The sequence below is a fragment of the Lynx canadensis genome, chromosome A3, assembly GCF_007474595.2.
Source record: "Lynx canadensis isolate LIC74 chromosome A3, mLynCan4.pri.v2, whole genome shotgun sequence".
Lineage (NCBI taxonomy): Eukaryota > Metazoa > Chordata > Mammalia > Carnivora > Felidae > Lynx > Lynx canadensis.
This window is the reverse complement of record NC_044305.1, coordinates 100,417,059-100,435,077: the sequence shown is the minus strand read 5'-3', so window position 1 is coordinate 100,435,077 and position 18,019 is coordinate 100,417,059. Positions and strand designations below refer to the sequence as shown.

The following is an 18,019-nucleotide window of genomic DNA, read 5'->3' as shown; positions in this document are numbered from 1 at the left end:
CATACTTTCTTGGGGCATCTGGGTGGCTTAGTCAGTTAAGCATCTGACTTTGGCTCACGTCATGATCTCACAGTTCTTGAGTTCGAGCCCCACATTGGGTGAGCTTGAGTCCTGCTTCCAGTGAGCACAAGCCCTGCTTCAGGTGAGCCCCACTTCTCTCTGTATCCCTCCTCTCTCTCTGCCCCTAATGGGATTCTCTCTCTCCCTCTACCTCTGCCCCTCAATCACTTGTACCCTCTCCCTCTCTCGAAACAAACAAACCAACAAAACCCATCGTTTCTTTCCCATTCACAAAGCCAACATTCTAATCGAGTCATTCAAAACATATCCCTGTAGTATCTACTATGTGCCAATAATGGTTTTAAGTACTAGAGATATACTGATGTACAAGAATAACTTGTCTCCACTCTTAGGGAGCTTACAACCTAGTAATAAAATCATAGAAATAAATAGGTACTTTCAAAGCAGACTGGTAAGTGTATGACAGGGAGCATGTATGACAGCGTGGGAGGAAGAAAGGAGGGGTACTTACTCAAACTTTGGACACTTCCTTGAGAAAATGATATTTAGGCTGAGATCTGAGGGCTGAAATCTGTAGGCAAAAGAAGGTGCACTGTTCAGAGAACTGAAAGAGGTTCATTATAATTGGAGTGAAAATTTCAAGAAAGTATTGGGGTGGAAGGGAGCTTTTTATGGAAATAATGAGGGTTTCATTTATGCAAGGACTTGTAAACCAATTTAAGGAATTTGGGCTTTATCTTAACAGTATGGCACTGTTGAAGACTTTAAAGTAGGAAGGAGAATCTCAAATTTGGATTTAAGAAGATCATTCTCACTGGAATATGGAGGATAGATTAGTAGATTTGATTAAAGGTCAGATTAGGTCAGGGGTTTAGAGACCAAGAAAAAGGCTGTAGTTCTATTCTAGATAGGAGATATTGGTGATCTGAAATAAGCAAACGGCAAAGGGGATGGAGAGAATATAGATTCAACAGAAATAAGAGACAGGAAGTGACAGAACTTGATGATTGATTGGCTGTATTAGGTGAGGAATGGAGAGTTTTCCCAGGGAGATTGTCTTATTTAGAGTTAGAAGAGAATGTTTAGGACAAAGCCTTGTGGACGAACTGGTGAACCTGAGAAGTAGCCAGAAAGTCAAGAGGGAAACCAGGACAGTTGTGGTGTTGGGGGAGCTTTTCAGGAAATGATAGCTTTGTATCCATCTGAAAGTCAAGCAAATTTAGTAAACAAACTGAAAAAGGGTCAGCTATACTCCCTTGAAGTATGTTACAAAGTGGGAACCCCAGTGAGAGCAGTATTAATTTAATGAATGTAGTGCACTGAGTAAGTGGAGGATGAGGAAGTAGACACTGCGAGTATAGATGACTCACTAGAGAAGTTTGTAGCTAAGGGTTGTTTCAAGGAAAGGGATTTTTTATTGTTGTTATCATTGTCCTTTTTTTAAAGTTTATTTATTTTGAGAGAAAAAGAGAAAGTGGGGGCTGGGCAGAGAGAGATGGGAAGAGACAATCCCAAGCAGGCTCTGTGCTGCCAGGGCAGAGCCTGATCCAGGGCTTGAACTCACAAGGGGTGAGATCATGACTTGGGCTGAAATAAAGAGTTGGATGCTTAATCAACTGAGCCACCCAGGTGCCCCTCATTGACCTTTGTTTTTAATTGAAGATATTAAAGCATGGTTTGAGTGCTAAGAAGAAAAAGACAATAGAGGGGGAAATCAGGCTCCTGGTTGTGTATCTGGATACCATTGTTGGGAATTCCTGGATCCTGGGCCCTAGCATGCCTTGAAATGTACAGTTGGAAAGACCTTCTTTGCCCCCTACTGACAGTCCTGTTCTGCTGCAGGTACTCTTGATAACATGTAGTCTCTGAGACAGTAGTTACTTTTGATGGATTAAACCAGGGTGGTTACCAAGGGACAGTCATTTTTCTGAATAAAGAAGACCTCTAAATAATCTCTTGAGCCACATGTTTCAGAATCACAATGACAATGTGCATTCACCAGAACTGCCTTTATTTTTGAAAGATATTTTTGCTGCGTATAGAATTCTAGGTTGATTTATTTTCTTTCAGCACTTTAAATATGTTATTTTATTTCTTCTGGTATTCATCATTTCCTATGAAAAGTCATCCATTGTTGTTCCCCTGTAGGTAGTATGTCTTTCCCCCCACCTCTTAAGATTTTCTTTCTTTTTCAGCAATTTTACTGTGATGTGCCTGGGTGTGGTTTTCTTTGTATTTATCTTGTTTGAGGTTTTCTGAGCTCCCTGGTTCTTTGGATTTGCTATTTTTGACTGATTCTGGAGAATTCAGTCATTATTTCTTAAAATAATTTTTATGTCCCATTCTCTTTTTCCTCTGAAAATTCCTATTCCATATATGTTAGTTCTTGATGCTGTTCCATAGGTATTGAGCCTCTCCGTTTTTTCCAATCTATATTTTTGTCTTATTGACTTATTGTCTTGTCCTCACGTTCACAGATCCTTTCTTTTGTTGCATCCAGTCTGCTCTTGATTCTGTTCAGTAATTTAAAAAATTTCAAATATTCTGTTTTTCAGTTTTAGGGTATCATTTGGTTCTTTTTAAAGAGTTTCCTTCTTTCTCTTGAAATTCCTCATCTCTTCACTCATTATATCTACTTTTTCCTATAGATTCTTTAACATATTTATATTTTTCAAGAAAAATAATATTGAATCCTACCTTGTCCTCCTAGGATAAGTGTCTTGTTAAGTGGTGACAGAAGAAAAATTTAGGTTTCATAAAAAAAGATTTGTTAATAAGTTGTTATGTATTTGTATATCTTTTTTGGTGAGGTGTTCAGATGTTTTGCTCAGTTTTTAATTGGGTTGTTTATTTTTTATGAGATTTTTATGAGTTTAAGAGTTCTTTGTATTTTTGGATATGGGTTCTTTATCAGATATATGTATTGAAAATATTTTCTCCCATTTTGTGGCTTATCTTTTAATTATCTTAACAGTGTCTTGCAGAGCAGAAGTTTTTAATTTTAATGAAGTCCAAATTATGAATTTTTTTCTTCCATGGTTCATGCTATTGCTGTTGTATTTGAAACCTCATTGCCAAGCCCAAGGTCACCTAGGTTTTCTTCTGTGTTATCTTCTAGAAGTTTTATAGTTTTGCATCTTCCTTTAGGCCTATGATACATTTGGAGTTAATTTTTGTGAAAGTTGTAAGACCAGTGCCTAGATTCATTAATTTATTTATTCACTCATTTTCTTATTCACTTACTAATTTACTTATCTTTGTATTTCATGTGATGTCCAGTTGTTCTAGCACCATTTGGGGGAAAAAAAACCCTCTATTCTTTCTCCATTGAATTGCCTGTGCTGCTATGTCAAAGATCGATTAACTGTACTTATAGGGTCTATTTCTGGGCTCTCTATTATATTTCTCTATTCTAAAAATAGATCTATTTATCTATTCCTTTAGCAATAACACTGTCTTGATCATTGTAGCTTTATAGTAAGTCTTGACGTCAGATAGTGTCAGGCCTACAACTTTGTTCTTCTTCAGTATTATGTTGGCTATTCTTGGTCTTTCACCTTTCCAGATAAACTTTAGAATCAGTTTGTTCACATCCACAAAAGGATTTGCTGGCATTTTGATTTAGACTCATTGAATCTATAGATTAATTGGGGAGGAACTGACATTTTGACAATATTGAGTCTTCCTGTCCCTGAACATAGAATATGTCTCCATTTATTTAGCTCTTCTTTGATTTCTTTCTTCAGAGTTTGTAGTTTTCTTCATATAGATCTTTTATATATTTTGTTAGTTATATTCCTGAGAAATTCATTTTTTTTTTGCTGCTAATGTAAATGATACTGTTTTTTTTTAACTTTCAAGTTCCATTTGTCCAGATGTTTAGGAATGCAATTGACTTTTATATATTAACCTTATATCCTGTAATCTTGCTATAAGGTTATGTTACATTCTTGTAAAGAATGTTGAGTTTTGTTCTAGTAGGTAGTTAAACTCATCTTGATCTTATGGCAGCTAAATTTTACATTTTATTGGGGCAAGGGTATTTCAGTTTTGTCCGTAGTCTTAGAGCTGATCTCTTAGTCCTGGGATGTAATGTTTCTTCCTAAGGTATGGCCTTTTAGATGTTTCAGTGGAGATTCTCGAATGTTTACCAAGTTCCTCTAACTTGGCAGGACTTGAACTCCAAACTCTGTTTCTACTACAGTGGGGTGAAATTAAATTTCTGCTCAACTTTTTCAGCTTTCCATCTTTGTTTTTTCTCAGAAACCTTGGAGTATTACCTGATTCTGTGCAATTCAGGGGCCAGGCAAATATTTAAAGGGAATTTATATGTGGATTTTGTGTCCTGCCCCCTTATAGCATCCCTGTCTGTGATTTTTTCCCTCTTAATTTCCAACATTTCTAGGGTCTCAAATTTCATTCTGCAGTTCCTCAGGCAAAAAGATAATGAGTTTCTTCCCGGGGCACCTGGATGACTCAGTCAGCTAAGCATCCACCTCTTGATTTTGGCTCAGCTGATGATTTCATGGTCATGGGAACTAGCCCTGTGTTCAGCTCTGCACTGGGTATGGAGCCTACTTAAGATTCTCTCTCTTCTTCTCCTTTTGCCCCTCCCCTGTTCATGCACATATGCATGTCACTCTCTTTAAAAAAAAAAGAAAAGAAAAGAAAAGAAAAGGACTATGGGTTTCTTCTTGAGTTCTATCTGCTCCATGATTTGCCAGCTGGGGATTGTTCCCAGCCACATTAACATGGATCTATCCTGGTATGGTTTCCTTATTTTAAGATTTGAATCCCTTCCAGTTTCTGCCAGCTTTTGATAGTTTTCTAGTACCTTCAAACAGTTGTTTTTAAATATTTTGTTTAGGGGTGCCTGGGTGACTCATTCAGTTAAACACCCGACCTTACTTCAGGTTATGATCTCACAGTTCGTGAGTTTGAGCCCCACATCGGGCTCACTGGTATCAGCGCAGAGCCTGCTTCAGATCCTCTGTTCCCTTCATTCTCTGCCCCTCCTACACTTGTGTTCTCTCTCTCTCTTTCAAAAATAAGCAAACATTAAAAAAATTAAATATTTTGTTTAGAGTTTGTTATCATTGTTGGCAGGAAAGCTAGTCAAATACCTCACTCCACCATGACCAGAAACTAGAAGGAGAAGACTAAGGAATTTGGACTTTATTCTGCAGTCTGGGAGATTTTAAGTTAGGGAGTAGTCTGATAAGTTTTTGGTTTTGGGAGATTAGTATAGAGGTTGTTTATAGGATGGGTTGGTGGGAGCGGGGGGAAGCCCTAAGACAAAGGAAGCAGTTAGAAGACTCTTGCAGTAGTTCAGGAGATAGGTGACGAAGACTCTACTGGGGGAGAGAGGCAGTTGAAATGGATAGAGATGTTCACGTGGGAGAGACTTTTTTAAAAAGATCCAGTTTCTGTGAGGAGTTGTGAGACTTTTCCACAGGAAAGCTTTCTTAAGTGACCACCATTACATTCCAGAAAGTCTCATCTGGTTAAAGTTCTTTCCAAAGTGTGTCTCTCCAGTGTAAACTCTGGAGAGTTTACTAACCTGGTGTTAGTCTTGGAAAAAATGGCCTAACTGAATCCTGAGTCACTCCTGGTCTGCAGGTCCCCCTAGCTTACCTGAGGGCTACTGAAGGTCACCCAGAGACTACTTGGACCTGGAGCCCGGATCACTTGTGGAAAAGTGTGTTTGCCTCCAGACCCAAGGCCTGGAGTGGAACTGGACACGGGCTATGGAAGAATAGGGAGAAGGGGTTACAAATGCTGGATACACTACCGGAACATACCTCATTGTCCACTTTTTCTTCTTCTTCTTGATGTTGGGCAGCTGGCCATTTAGCCCTGATGTTTTCTACTAGCTTTGTTGCTTTCTCTTTCAACAGGTCAAATGGATGATGTACTGGATTATATTTGCACTTTTCACCACAGCAGAGACATTTACCGACATCTTCCTCTGTTGGTAAGTTACTCCAGGAACTGGGACTTTTCAAGGGAAGATGTTGCCTTGTGTCAGTGGAGAGATGGGAAAGGTCTGAAAGCAGTCTCAAACCTTACTTCAGAACAGAAAAGCAAGTGCAGGATGTTAACTGGGATATTTTTAATAAATTAGTCTATAAAGTCTTCAAGTAAATATTTATTCAGTGACTTTATAAGAGCAGGTATTTTTCTTAAAATACAATGATATAATGATGGACAGAATAAGGAGTTCCTCAGTTAATGGAGTTAGTAAACAAGCATTCAAATGTCAAAAAAAAGGCAAAAAAAGCAGTATACAAAAGTTTCTCCTTAACTAATAAAACTGGGTTTCTTTCAAACACCATTCACTCTCGCCATAACTACTATTTACAGCTGTATATACTTTTTAAATATTTATTTAAATATTTCTTTCTTTTTTAAACAATGATATTATAGTATATGTAACGGTTCTCACTTTGCTTATTAAATTTATTTTTTAAACACTTTCGTATAAGCATAAATAGATCTACATATTTTTTCCATGGCCACATGGAATTTCATGGTATAGATGGACCATAATTTATGTAATCAATCCCCTTTGGATGAAAAAAATTTTCCTTTATAAACAATGCAGCTATTACAGCAATGGAGCAAGTAAAAATTGTAAGCTGGGTCTGTGTATTGATATACTGCATTTTCTTAGGTGAGAAAAACTATGAATAATATATAGTATCTTATTTACATTGAAAGGGCCTGGGTTTCTCTGTACATATGTGAATATATACTAAAGGTAGTTTGGAAATACCCATCAGTTAACCAGAAGTAGTTTTGCAACTTGGAATCATGGGGTTGGTTTTGTATTAGCTGTTTTGCATGAATGTTATACCATGATCAGTTATCGTCGGAGAAGATAGTAAAAATATTTCCATTTTGGAGAAAATCCATACCCAAAAAGGAGCAGTATGAATTTATTCTCCAGGATGTCACAGGCCAAGGGCCAGACCTGAACACCGTTTCTGTGAATCCTATTTGGTTTTGTTTTTTTAAGTTTATTTATTTATTCTCCAGCACAAGCTGGAGAAGGGCAGAGAGAGAGAGAGAGAGAGAGAGAGAGAGAGAGAGAGAGAGAGAATTCACACAGCACAGAGCCTGATGCAGGGCTCAAACCTGAGAACCATGAGATCATGACCTGAGCCAAAACCGAGAGTCAGATGCTTAACCAACTAAGCCACCCAGGCGTCCCCTGTGAATCCTATTTTGAATCAGTGGTCTTAATGACCTTAGTATATAGTTTCTTCCCTGAGGGATCCCAGCTTTCACTTCCACTGGGAGAAATAGATGTCTTAACCATTGTGGCCTCAAGCTGTAGGGAAGAAATGTGGATTACTTAATTTAACAAGTTTGTGCCATCCTGCACTGCCCTGCACCCAGATAAATAACAGACTCAGGATGGGGCTGAGTCTCTGGGAGTGAAGAAAGAGCTCTGCTGAGCTATTTTTCATCTTCCCCAGGTCCAGGGGCTGGCAGTATGAGTCAGACCCCATATTGTTCAGAGTTGCACTGGGGAGGCTCCTGTGTCCCATGGAGATGAGAGCAACAGGCTAGGCCCAGTGAAGGACTGTATAGTCATTTAAGCATCGTGGCTAGCACCTCATGGCTAAGTCTTCCCTGTTAACAATGTCCTGTGCCTGGTGCTGAGCGGCCTCCTGTTCTCCTATCCCTCCTCATGAACTTCAAGGGGGATAGTGTTAGTCTTACGAGCTCTTTCTCAGGGACATCGGCATTTCAGTCTCACTGCTTTTGACTAAGTGAAAATCCAGTCTAATGATGGATGTGCCCCTCCCTGGTAGCTGGACTATGTTTTTACCCATGGCCCCGGAACTTTAGAGTTTCATACCTAATAAATGCTTAGCAACTATTTCTGGAGTTGATTTGATTTTGATTTTGGGAAGTATATTAGCTTTCCATTGCTGCTGTAACAAACTGTCACAAATTTAGGAGCTTAAAGCAACAGAAATGTATCATTTCAGTTCTATGAGTCAGAAGTCCAGGTAGAATCAACTAAGTCCTCTGCTTAGGGACTCACAAGGCCAAAATCGGTGTGGGCCAGTCTGGGGTCTTATCTGGAGACTTGTGGGGAGAGTCTACTTCAGGCTCATTTTGATTGTTGGCAGAATTCAGTTCCTTGGGGCTGTAAGACTGAGGTCCCCATTTCCTTGGCGTGCCTCCTTTCGTCTTCAAGCCAACAATGGCGTGTCAATCCTTTTCATGCTTCAAATTTCTGCCTTCTGCTACCAGCCAGAGAAAGGTCTCTGCTTTTGCTTTTAAGGGATCATGTTATTAGATTAGGCCTACCCCAATAACCCAATATAATTTCCTATTTTAAAGTCAGCTGATTAATAATCTCAGTTACATCTTCAGAATCCCTTTTACCATGTTAGGGGAACAAAGTCTGGGAGTAACATCAGAATGAGAAAGTCATAGGACCAAAATTCTGCCTACCACAGGAGGGCCTCTGATACCTGGTGTATTGGGCATGTGTGCACAGGTATGGGTAGAATCCCTGTCTTCCTGATCCACGTGGAGGCCTCATCTGGCCCATCTTAGTGGTAGCTGCCCAGGCGGCTTATGGGTGGGAAGTGAAGGTGTTGCCCATCTCCTGGCCCCCCTAGTGCTGCTTCTGCAGGGAAGAGGTTGGGAACCTTCCCTGCCGGCTTTACCCTACAGCCTGGTCATGCCCTCAGACTGCTTTCTCTTTTTCTGCCAACATCCAGCCATTATAGGTCATAGTTGTCTTCCGGCAGAATCTTCGTAATCCTTCCTCCTTCTTGCTCTGGGAATGGTGCAGAACAGGCTGATGACACAGACAGAGCCCTATGTCCCTTTCAGGGATATGGACACCAGCTCAGCAGCTCTGACCTCTCTTTATAATGAGAGAGAAAGAGAGAGATTGCTGTTTTTCCTGGAAGCACCTTCTGGCTTCCTGGGGAGCATCGTTAACTTTGGTTCACTTCCAGGACTGGAGATGGCCCCTCACTCCTCACTCATCCTCACTCCTCTCTCTCCGTCCCTCCCCTAGGGCAGTTTTCTCTTCATAGTTAAGACTTTCTATCTTGATGTAAACAACAATTATATATGGTCACAGAACAGATAGATGGTGGCTTGCTTCATAATTTCTACAGGTGATTTAATTTAGTTTTTTTTTTAACAATTATAAAATACTATATCACATGGCAAAATGAAATTGAAACAGTACACCAAAAAGTAAGTCCCTCCTCTCTCCAGGCCTTCAGTCTGTCTCCCCAGGGGCACCCCTGTTAAAAGTTACTTGTGTTCTCTTCCAGAAATCTTCTATACCCATTAATTGCATGTATTTTGACAATTCCATCACTTGTCCAACCCTCTTAGAAAATAGCTATGGGAATGCAAGCTGGTGCAGCCACTCTGGAAAACAGTATGGAGGTTCCTCAAAAAACTAAAAATGGAACTACCCTACAACCCAGCAATTGCACTATTAGGCATTTATCCATGGGATACAGGTGTGCTGTTTCAAAGGGACACGTGCACCCCTATGTTTATAGCAGCACTATCAACAATAGCCAAAGTATGGAAAGAGCCCAAATGTCCATTGATGGATGAATGGATAAAGAAGATGCAGTATATATATACAATGGAGTATTACTTGGCAATCAAAAAGAATGAAATCTTGCCATTTGCAACTACGTGGATGGAACTGGAGGGTATTATGCTAAGTGAAATTAGTCAGAGAAAGACAAAAATCATATGACTTCACTCATATGAGGACTTTAAGAAACAAAACAGATGAACATAAGGGAAGGAAAACAAAAATAATATAAAAACAGGGAGGGGGACAAAACAGAAGAGACTCATAGATATGGAGAACAAACTGAGGGTTACTGGAGGGGTTGTGGGAGGGGGGATGGGCTAAATGGGTAAGGGGCATTAAGGAATCTACTCCTGAAATCATTGTTTCACTATATGCTAACTAATTTGGATGTAAATTTTAAAAAATAAAAAATAAAATTAAAAAAAAAGCAAAGGGACAGAAATCTTTTGGAGGTGATGGACATATGTACTTCCTGTGGTGATGGTATCATGGGTATATGCCTATGTCCAAACTCATCAAAATGTATACATTAAATATGTGCAACTTTCTGTATATTAAGGATAAAAGGTTGGAAAAAATAACAGCGATAAAATAAAATAAAATTGAAAAAAAAATAGTTAGCCCTCAGGAGTGTGAAAGTGTAACATCAGAAGGGTGGAAGTCTGTACCTCCCACATACACCCAAGAGCTATGCACCTGCACCTAGGGGAGACAGTACATCCTAGAGTTCTGGACAGTTCAAGGGTTAATCATTAAGGAATGATCAGGGTCCTTCTCCACTTCTTGGTGAAGGCTGGGACTGTGGTAGATCAGTTGGAAAGTGACGTGGTTGGTGGTGATTGCATTGGTGGAACCAAGTGGGCCCAAGGTGTCTGCAAAACACAGGGTCTGAGTGGCTCAACTGGGAGCCCCTTATGATACCTGATGAGGGCCTGGTGCGATAATTCCAGAGGCAGTTTGAGATAATCCCCAAAGTATACTGTTAATTGCGTGTTGGGGTGGGGGGTGGGGGAGAAGGGGTTATAGAATGTTAATGTGTATATTTGGGGGGGTGATAAAGGAGCCATATATACCCACACGATTTTATATCTTAGGCATCTGAAGTTTACTACTGATAATGATTTTGCTTTTGGAAAAGGGACTAAGGGTCTGGGATGGGAAGGAGATTCTTTGTTGTATACTCCTCTGGATATTTGGATTTTTAAAACTATATATGCATGCATTACCTGTTTTGAAAAAAACACATCTTTTGCATAAACAACAAAAGCACTGCCGTGTGACAGATCCTTTGGGATTATGTGTGTATCTTGTGTTGATGCCTGAGCTTGCTAGATTCATTTGCTTTCCCCTTGGGGTTGGCAAATACTTGTTTCCAAGACAAAATTCCCTCCATTATTAATCACTAGAGTGTTCAGGTGTGGGAGAATCATGCCTCTGTTCCTTCAGCCTCTTGTCTGTGATGGCTGTGAAACATTCAACAATCTCGACATGACCGTGTTCTCGAGTTGCTGAGGGAATATCCAGGAAGAGCCTGCCAGAGGCAGAAGAAGACAGACCAGAGACCTGGATGAGGAAAGCAGAGTGGGTGGAGCTGCTGATTTGGGGGTCCTGTGTGAGACTTGAAGGCTCTGAACTGACTTGCCAGAAATTGCTCTTTATTTTCAGCTCCCTTGGTGGGGGAAGGGGGGCTGGGAAAGAAGGTACGTGGGAGGAACTTACTTTTCTGATTCTTCAGACTAGCACAGGTGTCCAGGACACCTTCAGACTATCAGTTCCAAGGGTGCAAGAAAGTCTTGTCTGTTTCCCGCTAGACTAAAAGCTCCAAGAGAGCAGGGATCAGGTCTTCTTTATTCACCATTGTCTACACAGTGCTCAGCACAAGCTGACACTTGTTGGTGCTGGTCAGTGTTTCTGTGATGCATAAATGAATAGGGTGCAGGACTTCAGACTCTGGAGTTGTATGTTACCTGCACCCTGAACCCTTCTTTCTTTTGGCACCAAAAAGATCAAGCTCTTTTTGCCTGCCGTCGACTTACGCAGGGTGAGTAGCATCCTTTTTGCTGTCAAGAATTTGGCTCCTGTCCCAGCCAAGAAGGGGAGGCTTTTATTCTCAGTCTGAAGATTCTTTGTCAGCTCCTCCCTGTTATAAAGCCTTCAGGTGCTTGTGCTTTCTTGGCCACAAGTGAAGAGTCAGTGACTGGATGTAGGGCACAGAGGAACATGGCCTTCCGAACCTACAGGCTGTGGCTGGAGCCCCAGCTCCAACCTAAACAAGCAGAACCCTGCAAGAAACACGAGCAGTTGCCAGGGATAGCCCGCAGGGTGATGGCTGGAGACAACCTGGATCCCTGGCTGACTTTGACAAAAAATGAAAACAAGAACAGACTTTCCAAAGAAGCCTTGGGGGGCGCCTGGCTGCCTCAGTCAGTAGAACATGTGGCTCTTGATCTTGGGGTTGTGAGTTTGAGTCCCATGTTGGGTATAGAGAGTACTTAAAAAAATTAAATCTTTAGGGGCACCTGGGTGGCTCGGTCAGTTAAGTGTCCAGCTTCGGCTCAGGTCATGATCTCACGGTATGTGAGTTTGAGCCCTGTGTCGGGCTCTGTGCTGACAGCTCAGAGCCTGGAGCCTGCTTCAGATTCTGTGTCTCTCTCTCTCTGTCCCCTCCCCTGCTCACATTCTGTCTCTCTTTCTCTTTCAAAAATAAATAGACGTTAAAAAAAATTAAAAATAAATAAAAATAAAATCTTTAAAAAAAAAATAAAGGCCTTTGGCTTTTGCTCTGTGTTTGCAAGTGTACGCGTATAGCTTCATGGGTGGAGAAAGGAGGAATCTGGGAGCCTTGCAGCCTTGGGCAGGCACGAGAGGTGCTGGGCTCGTCCTTCATAGGCCCAGGCAGTGTTGCTGAAAACCTAACAGAACGTGTATTTTCTCATCTCTCTCCAGGTTTCCATTCTATTATGAACTAAAAATAGCATTTGTCGCCTGGCTGCTGTCTCCCTACACAAAAGGCTCCAGCCTCCTATACAGGAAGTTTGTACATCCCACGCTGTCTTCAAAAGAAAAGGTAATTTATGCTGCTAAGCCTTTGTCACTCCTTCCAGCGAGTAAAAAATTTAAAAGTGATAAGTAAAAAGGACAGAGTGTTTTATTGTAGGGGACCCTAGATTGTCCCGTATTTGCCCCCAACAATTTGTTCCTTCTAATCTTCTTTGTAATCTATTTTTTGACATGTTTAGAAATAGTGGTGAAATCCTCAAAAAGATGTTATTTATCATTACTTGCTAAAAAACATTTGCGTAGCTTGCAACAAAAAACAACAAAAGATTTGCTCATAATTCAACTCCCTAAACTGAATTTCCTTCCTTTTATCATGCTCAGCTCCTGTCCTTCTATAGATCTGATTTTTACATAGACTATTAAAAATCACTTTTAAAACTTAACATAGAAAAGTGGAGGCATAAAGAGATTAAATGCCTTGAGCGTGTACCCAGGCAGCTACCAACAGAGACTGGAAGATAATAAATTTCTTGTGCAGGGTTGCTTTATTGTTCAGTGATACAATATGTGTTACCAGTGGAATCCCTGCTGTTTTTTGTAATTATCGGTTGGTAAGTACTAATGAGAACAGTCATAATAATTTGTTCATGCTGTTTACCTTTTGTGTTTATTTTGCATCAAAGTACTTCACAAACATCTTGGCAATGAAAATATAGATTTGTCTAATGTCAGAGATGGGAAAAATAAGACAGGGGAAAATTGCAGGAAAGGGTCAGTAATAAGTAAGAATTCAAGTAAGAATTACAACTTATATCTCTTGAAAAGAAACTTAATTCTAAGCTTCTCATAAGACAACGTCACTGTCTGTAAAATGATTTTTTTGTTTAACATCTCCGCTGAACTTAATTTGCTGGATTTGCTTTCAGTGACTTGCTCTATAGTTTTTTGGTTTTTTTTTTTTAAGGTTTCATACAATAATGCAAAGTCCATTATCCATTACCTCTGCCTCACTAATTTGTTTTGGTAACTTCTTTTTTATGGATAGCAGTCTATTAAACCTTTCTTTAAAATAAAATTTTAAGTGAACCAAAAAAAAAAAAAAAGACCCAAATACCTAAAAACAACAAAAACACTTAATATACATATAATATTTGTGTCTGAGATCTTAAACATGTTTGCACATAAGCCGTTTGTACTTGATCTTGATTCATGATTCATGAACACCACAATACATAGAGATGGATTTCTTCTTTTGACTTCTTGTCTTAGAATAAATTGCCAAGGGTGGGATTATTGAGCCCAATATTGTATCATTCATTAATTATATTACATGACCTTCTAAACTGATTGGGATATGATTCTTAACATAAAATAGGAGCACTGTAGGTGGCTTTGTATATCAATTTCTGTTGTCTCTGAAAGTTGAGTACTTTGGACTTCTCAGGGGAAGCTTTGAGGGAACATGTTAATTGCATGAGCAGACTACTATAGACATTTCTGAGAACGCTTTTAGGAACTAGGATACAGCACTGCCTGTCTCAGAAGGGTGGGTTTTGAGGAATAGGATCTCCCTCTTCCCCTGGTTGTCAAATCCCTACTCTTTCTGTTTCCCTTTCCCCAGATGCTGGGCTCACCCTGAAGCCACCAATCTAATTTCCATTGAAGTGAAGGTGGCTGACTTAAGAGCTGCCAAGAATCCCTACCAGAGTCAGTCAGGGGTCACAATGAAAACTTAGTGTGGTGACTTCCTGGGGAAGCCTTAAACCAGGAATGCACAGGGGTTGACTCACCCACGATATGCCTCAAAGCAAAGGAAATGCACTAATGTGCTGAACTTCAAATGAGCCTGAGGCCAGGTGTCGTTGTGTTGCTGAACTCCGAAATGAGCTACTGTAAGTTACAAAACAGCTGTTCTCCTACAACAGTGATAACAACCCAAACGTAACAAACAGAAAGAAAAAGCCAGCGTTGAAGCAGATCTAAAGTAAACCATTATTTTTGCCCCTGAAGGAGAGAGACTTCAATCCTTTTTCCAACCTCCCTCTTACCCTGGGGATGATGCTGGATGACTTCTCATCTCTGCTTTTATTTCATTATCTGTAAAATGATCTCCCTTATCAACAAAAATAGCACTAGTATCTCTTTCTGTGTCCTAATATCTCCCCTCAATATCCTACATGGAGAGGTATTTGGATATAGTATTTAATAGTTACAGAATAGTAGAATTTTATTTTATTAAAGTTTATTTATTTTGAGAGAGAGAGAGAGAGAGAGAGAGAAAACACGTGCAGGGGAGGGGCAGAGAGAGAGAGGGAGAGAGAGAATCCCAAGCAGGTTCCATGCTGGCAGTGCAAAGCCCAATGCGGGGCTCGATCTCACAAACCATGAGATCATGACCTGAGCCGAAATCAAGAGTCAGACTGACTGAAGTACCCAGGCACTTCTTAAGAATTGTAGAATTTTAGAACTGCAAGGGCCTGATCCCCTTGAGATAGAAAGATGACAGTGGTTCTCACTCCATTGAAACCAGCCACTGTGTTAGATACTTTACTGGAATGATCTCATGTAATCCTCCCCGTGCTCCACCAATTAGGTACTATCACTGTCCTCATTTTTCAGAAGGCTAAATAAACACTTGCCAAAGCCTGACAACCAGTTAGTGGCAGGTCTCAGGTTAGAGGCTTCATTCTTGGCATTCTCTCCACCCTCAGTTCCTTCAGTGTCAATAGGATGGCTGTGTGTGGAATGGCACGCCTGTCCACATCCAGGACCACTGGAGCCTCCCTGGGAGGTTAGAGGGCTTCAGGAACAATCGTAGGGTGTTGCTAGAAGGAAACCTTCCTGGGTCGGTAAATGGCTGTTTTTTCAAAATTCCTTTTTTACTTCCCTGTATCTTTTGTTTCCTTCCTTTCTCCCGTCTACCTTCCCCTCTCTGAACGCACACCCCAAAGTGCCAGTGACTTTTCAGTCCCAGTGAGAATCCGTGATTGGGCAAGCTGCCAAGCCCAGTGTTCAGGAGAAGGGGGAAAGAACAGAGATTTGTTTGAACCTTCCAACTCAGTGTGCCTCCGTTTTTCCTTCAACAGGAAATCGATGATTGCCTGGTCCAAGCAAAAGACCGAAGTTATGATGCCCTTGTGCACTTTGGGAAGCGGGGCTTGAATGTGGCGGCCACAGCAGCTGTGATGGCTGCTTCCAAGGTACTGTGTGGGGCCCTGAGCACTACAACCATGGGAGGATCTCGACCCTGTCAGCATGCCCTGCTTCACCCACACAAATGGAACAGGGCAGGCTCAGGACCAATCAGGGATTCCTCATCTTTTTGGGGGGTCCCTTTGAAAATCTGATGGAAAAAATAGTGAATCTCGCCCCCAGAAAATTATGTGTGCGTGCACACACACACACAAATGATGTATGCGATATTAAGAGTTTCCCAGAGCTCCTGAAACTCATTGTGGGTCCCAGATTAAGAACCTCTGACTTAGTTGGAGCTAAAGCCTGGGAGAAAGAGAAAATGAAAAGGGAGGGAGTGAGTTCTTCTCTACAATTTCCCAGGGTGCACTGGGAGAGTCACCTACACTCAAAATAGCCAGGTGGGGAGACTACCTGAGTGAGTGGGTGGGCTCCAAGCTCATGTGGCCCACCTGACCTGAGGGAAGGAACCCAGGGTCCCAGAGGAGGTGAGTGGTACAGACATGGAGGAGGAAGATGCCTGTAGCAGCCGCAATTAACACTGAAGGAGGTTCAAAGTAAACTCTGGTGTGTGATGTAAGCATCACTTCTCTTTTCCATCCAGCCCCATTCACGTCCTCTGTGTTCCTTCTAGCTTCTTCTCACGTCACGTTCTCCTTGTCATTATGTCCATTTCTCATTGTGTGCTCAGCCCTGAAAAATTCGATTGGTAGACATCTTCCCTCAGAGTAAATTCAGGAGATGGCCTTGTGTTTCCTGGTGACAGTCCCTTACCCCCAGTCCAAATGTGGAGTAGGGGTCTACAGTCGGCTGGGGATGGAGGAGAGGCAGTTATGCTAATGTTTGGGCAGACACACTGACTGGGAAGTGAGTTGTATGAGCAAAGGGAAGCTATATGTCCTAGGTGGTGGCGTGAGGGTTGTAGGCAAGGGGGCAGACTTGTGAAAGGCTTTGGAAGAGGTCAGTTGATACCGACCTTGGTGCTCCATGGGCTCTGAGTGGATGGTGGGATGGAGCATGTTGACAGCCAGGATCAGGGGCCCGAGCTGGGTTTTCTATGTCCTGACCCAAGAGAAGCACAGTAGGAAGAAAGACTTACCCACTGGGGCTGAGCATTTGTTTGAAAAGTACTGTCTACCTGAAGTCAAGGAGTTCTACAGACAAAGGCTGGGAGAAAGAGAAGGGACACCAAAACGGAATGATTCCTATTCAGAGAAGGACCAGCTCCTTCTATAACACAGAACTGTAGTGAGGTGTCCCTCTTAGTCCAATCGTTGCTGGCAAGGTGATGGATCCCAGTGAGTATCTTTGGAGGGGACATTCTGCTGTGGTATCCCAAGGAGATGTGTCAGGATTTACAAAGAGCAGCGAATGCCAAGATCCTTCTATTTGAGATGTAACCATTTTGTGCTTTCCTTTTTTAAGCTGAAAGATAAGAGAACTCTGACTTGCTAAATTCTTAAGTCATCAGGGCAACTTTGCAACACAAAGCTCCAGAAACCTTCTGTCAGTTCCTCTCTCCACCCCATCTCCTCTGCTTCTGAAGCCTGAAGAAAGATGGGTGCTGCTGTTTCCTCAGCTCAGTCATAGAACATAAGTGCGGTATATTTATCAGGTTGGCTCAGTGTGGCTCAGTGTATGGCTCAGCTGTACAACTGCGTGTGTGTAAATTTTATTCCGATGGTAATTCTGTAGGGCCATCCTTTTCCAGGTCTGCCTCAAGCTGGAGCCTCCAGAGTCTTGATACCATCTTGGCGAGCCGCCACCAGCCCCTCAGACCATGCGGGGAACCCCGTGAGCCCAAGCCTCCAGCCGGGCACCTTACAACAACTAAACGTGAAGGAAGCTCCAGACAATCTGAAACTTGCCTCAGGAAATAACCGCTCACTAGTTCTTTCTAGTTGTGCTCAAGTCGTGAGGATGCCCGCTTCCTGTTGAGTTTGTTTCAGATGAGAAAGTTTTCTGCCTTTTGGGGGCTTTGCTTTTCCTCTCTAAATATAAATATCTTAAGGGAGAAAACACATCTTGTCTTCTAAAAATAATGCCCTCTATTTTTGAAACAGATGTGGAATCCAGTCTGGCTGAGGAGTAAATCAGTGGTTTCCACAGCAACAATGGATCGCTCTAGGCAGGGGTCAAAGGATGATGACTCACCAGTGAGTCCAAATCTGGCTTTCATGTCCAAACCACCTGGGAAGCTTTGTTTTT

At 41.5% G+C, this 18,019-nt stretch overlaps 1 protein-coding gene across 3 annotated transcripts in view; it reads left to right on the top strand.

Moving 5' to 3' along the window:
* REEP1 (receptor accessory protein 1) overlaps positions 1-18,019 on the top strand; it is a 110,922-nt gene that overhangs the window by 61,575 nt on the left and 31,328 nt on the right. For all 3 annotated transcript variants that reach the window (XR_003967842.1, XM_030311044.1, XM_030311043.1), the window contains exons 3-5: positions 5,919-5,995; positions 12,566-12,686; positions 15,706-15,819. Coding sequence is in view for 2 of the 3 variants with exons in the window: in XM_030311044.1 (XP_030166904.1) it covers positions 5,919-5,995; positions 12,566-12,686; positions 15,706-15,819 (312 nt within the window). In the remaining variant the exon portion in view is untranslated. The remainder of the gene's footprint in view (positions 1-5,918; positions 5,996-12,565; positions 12,687-15,705; positions 15,820-18,019) is intronic.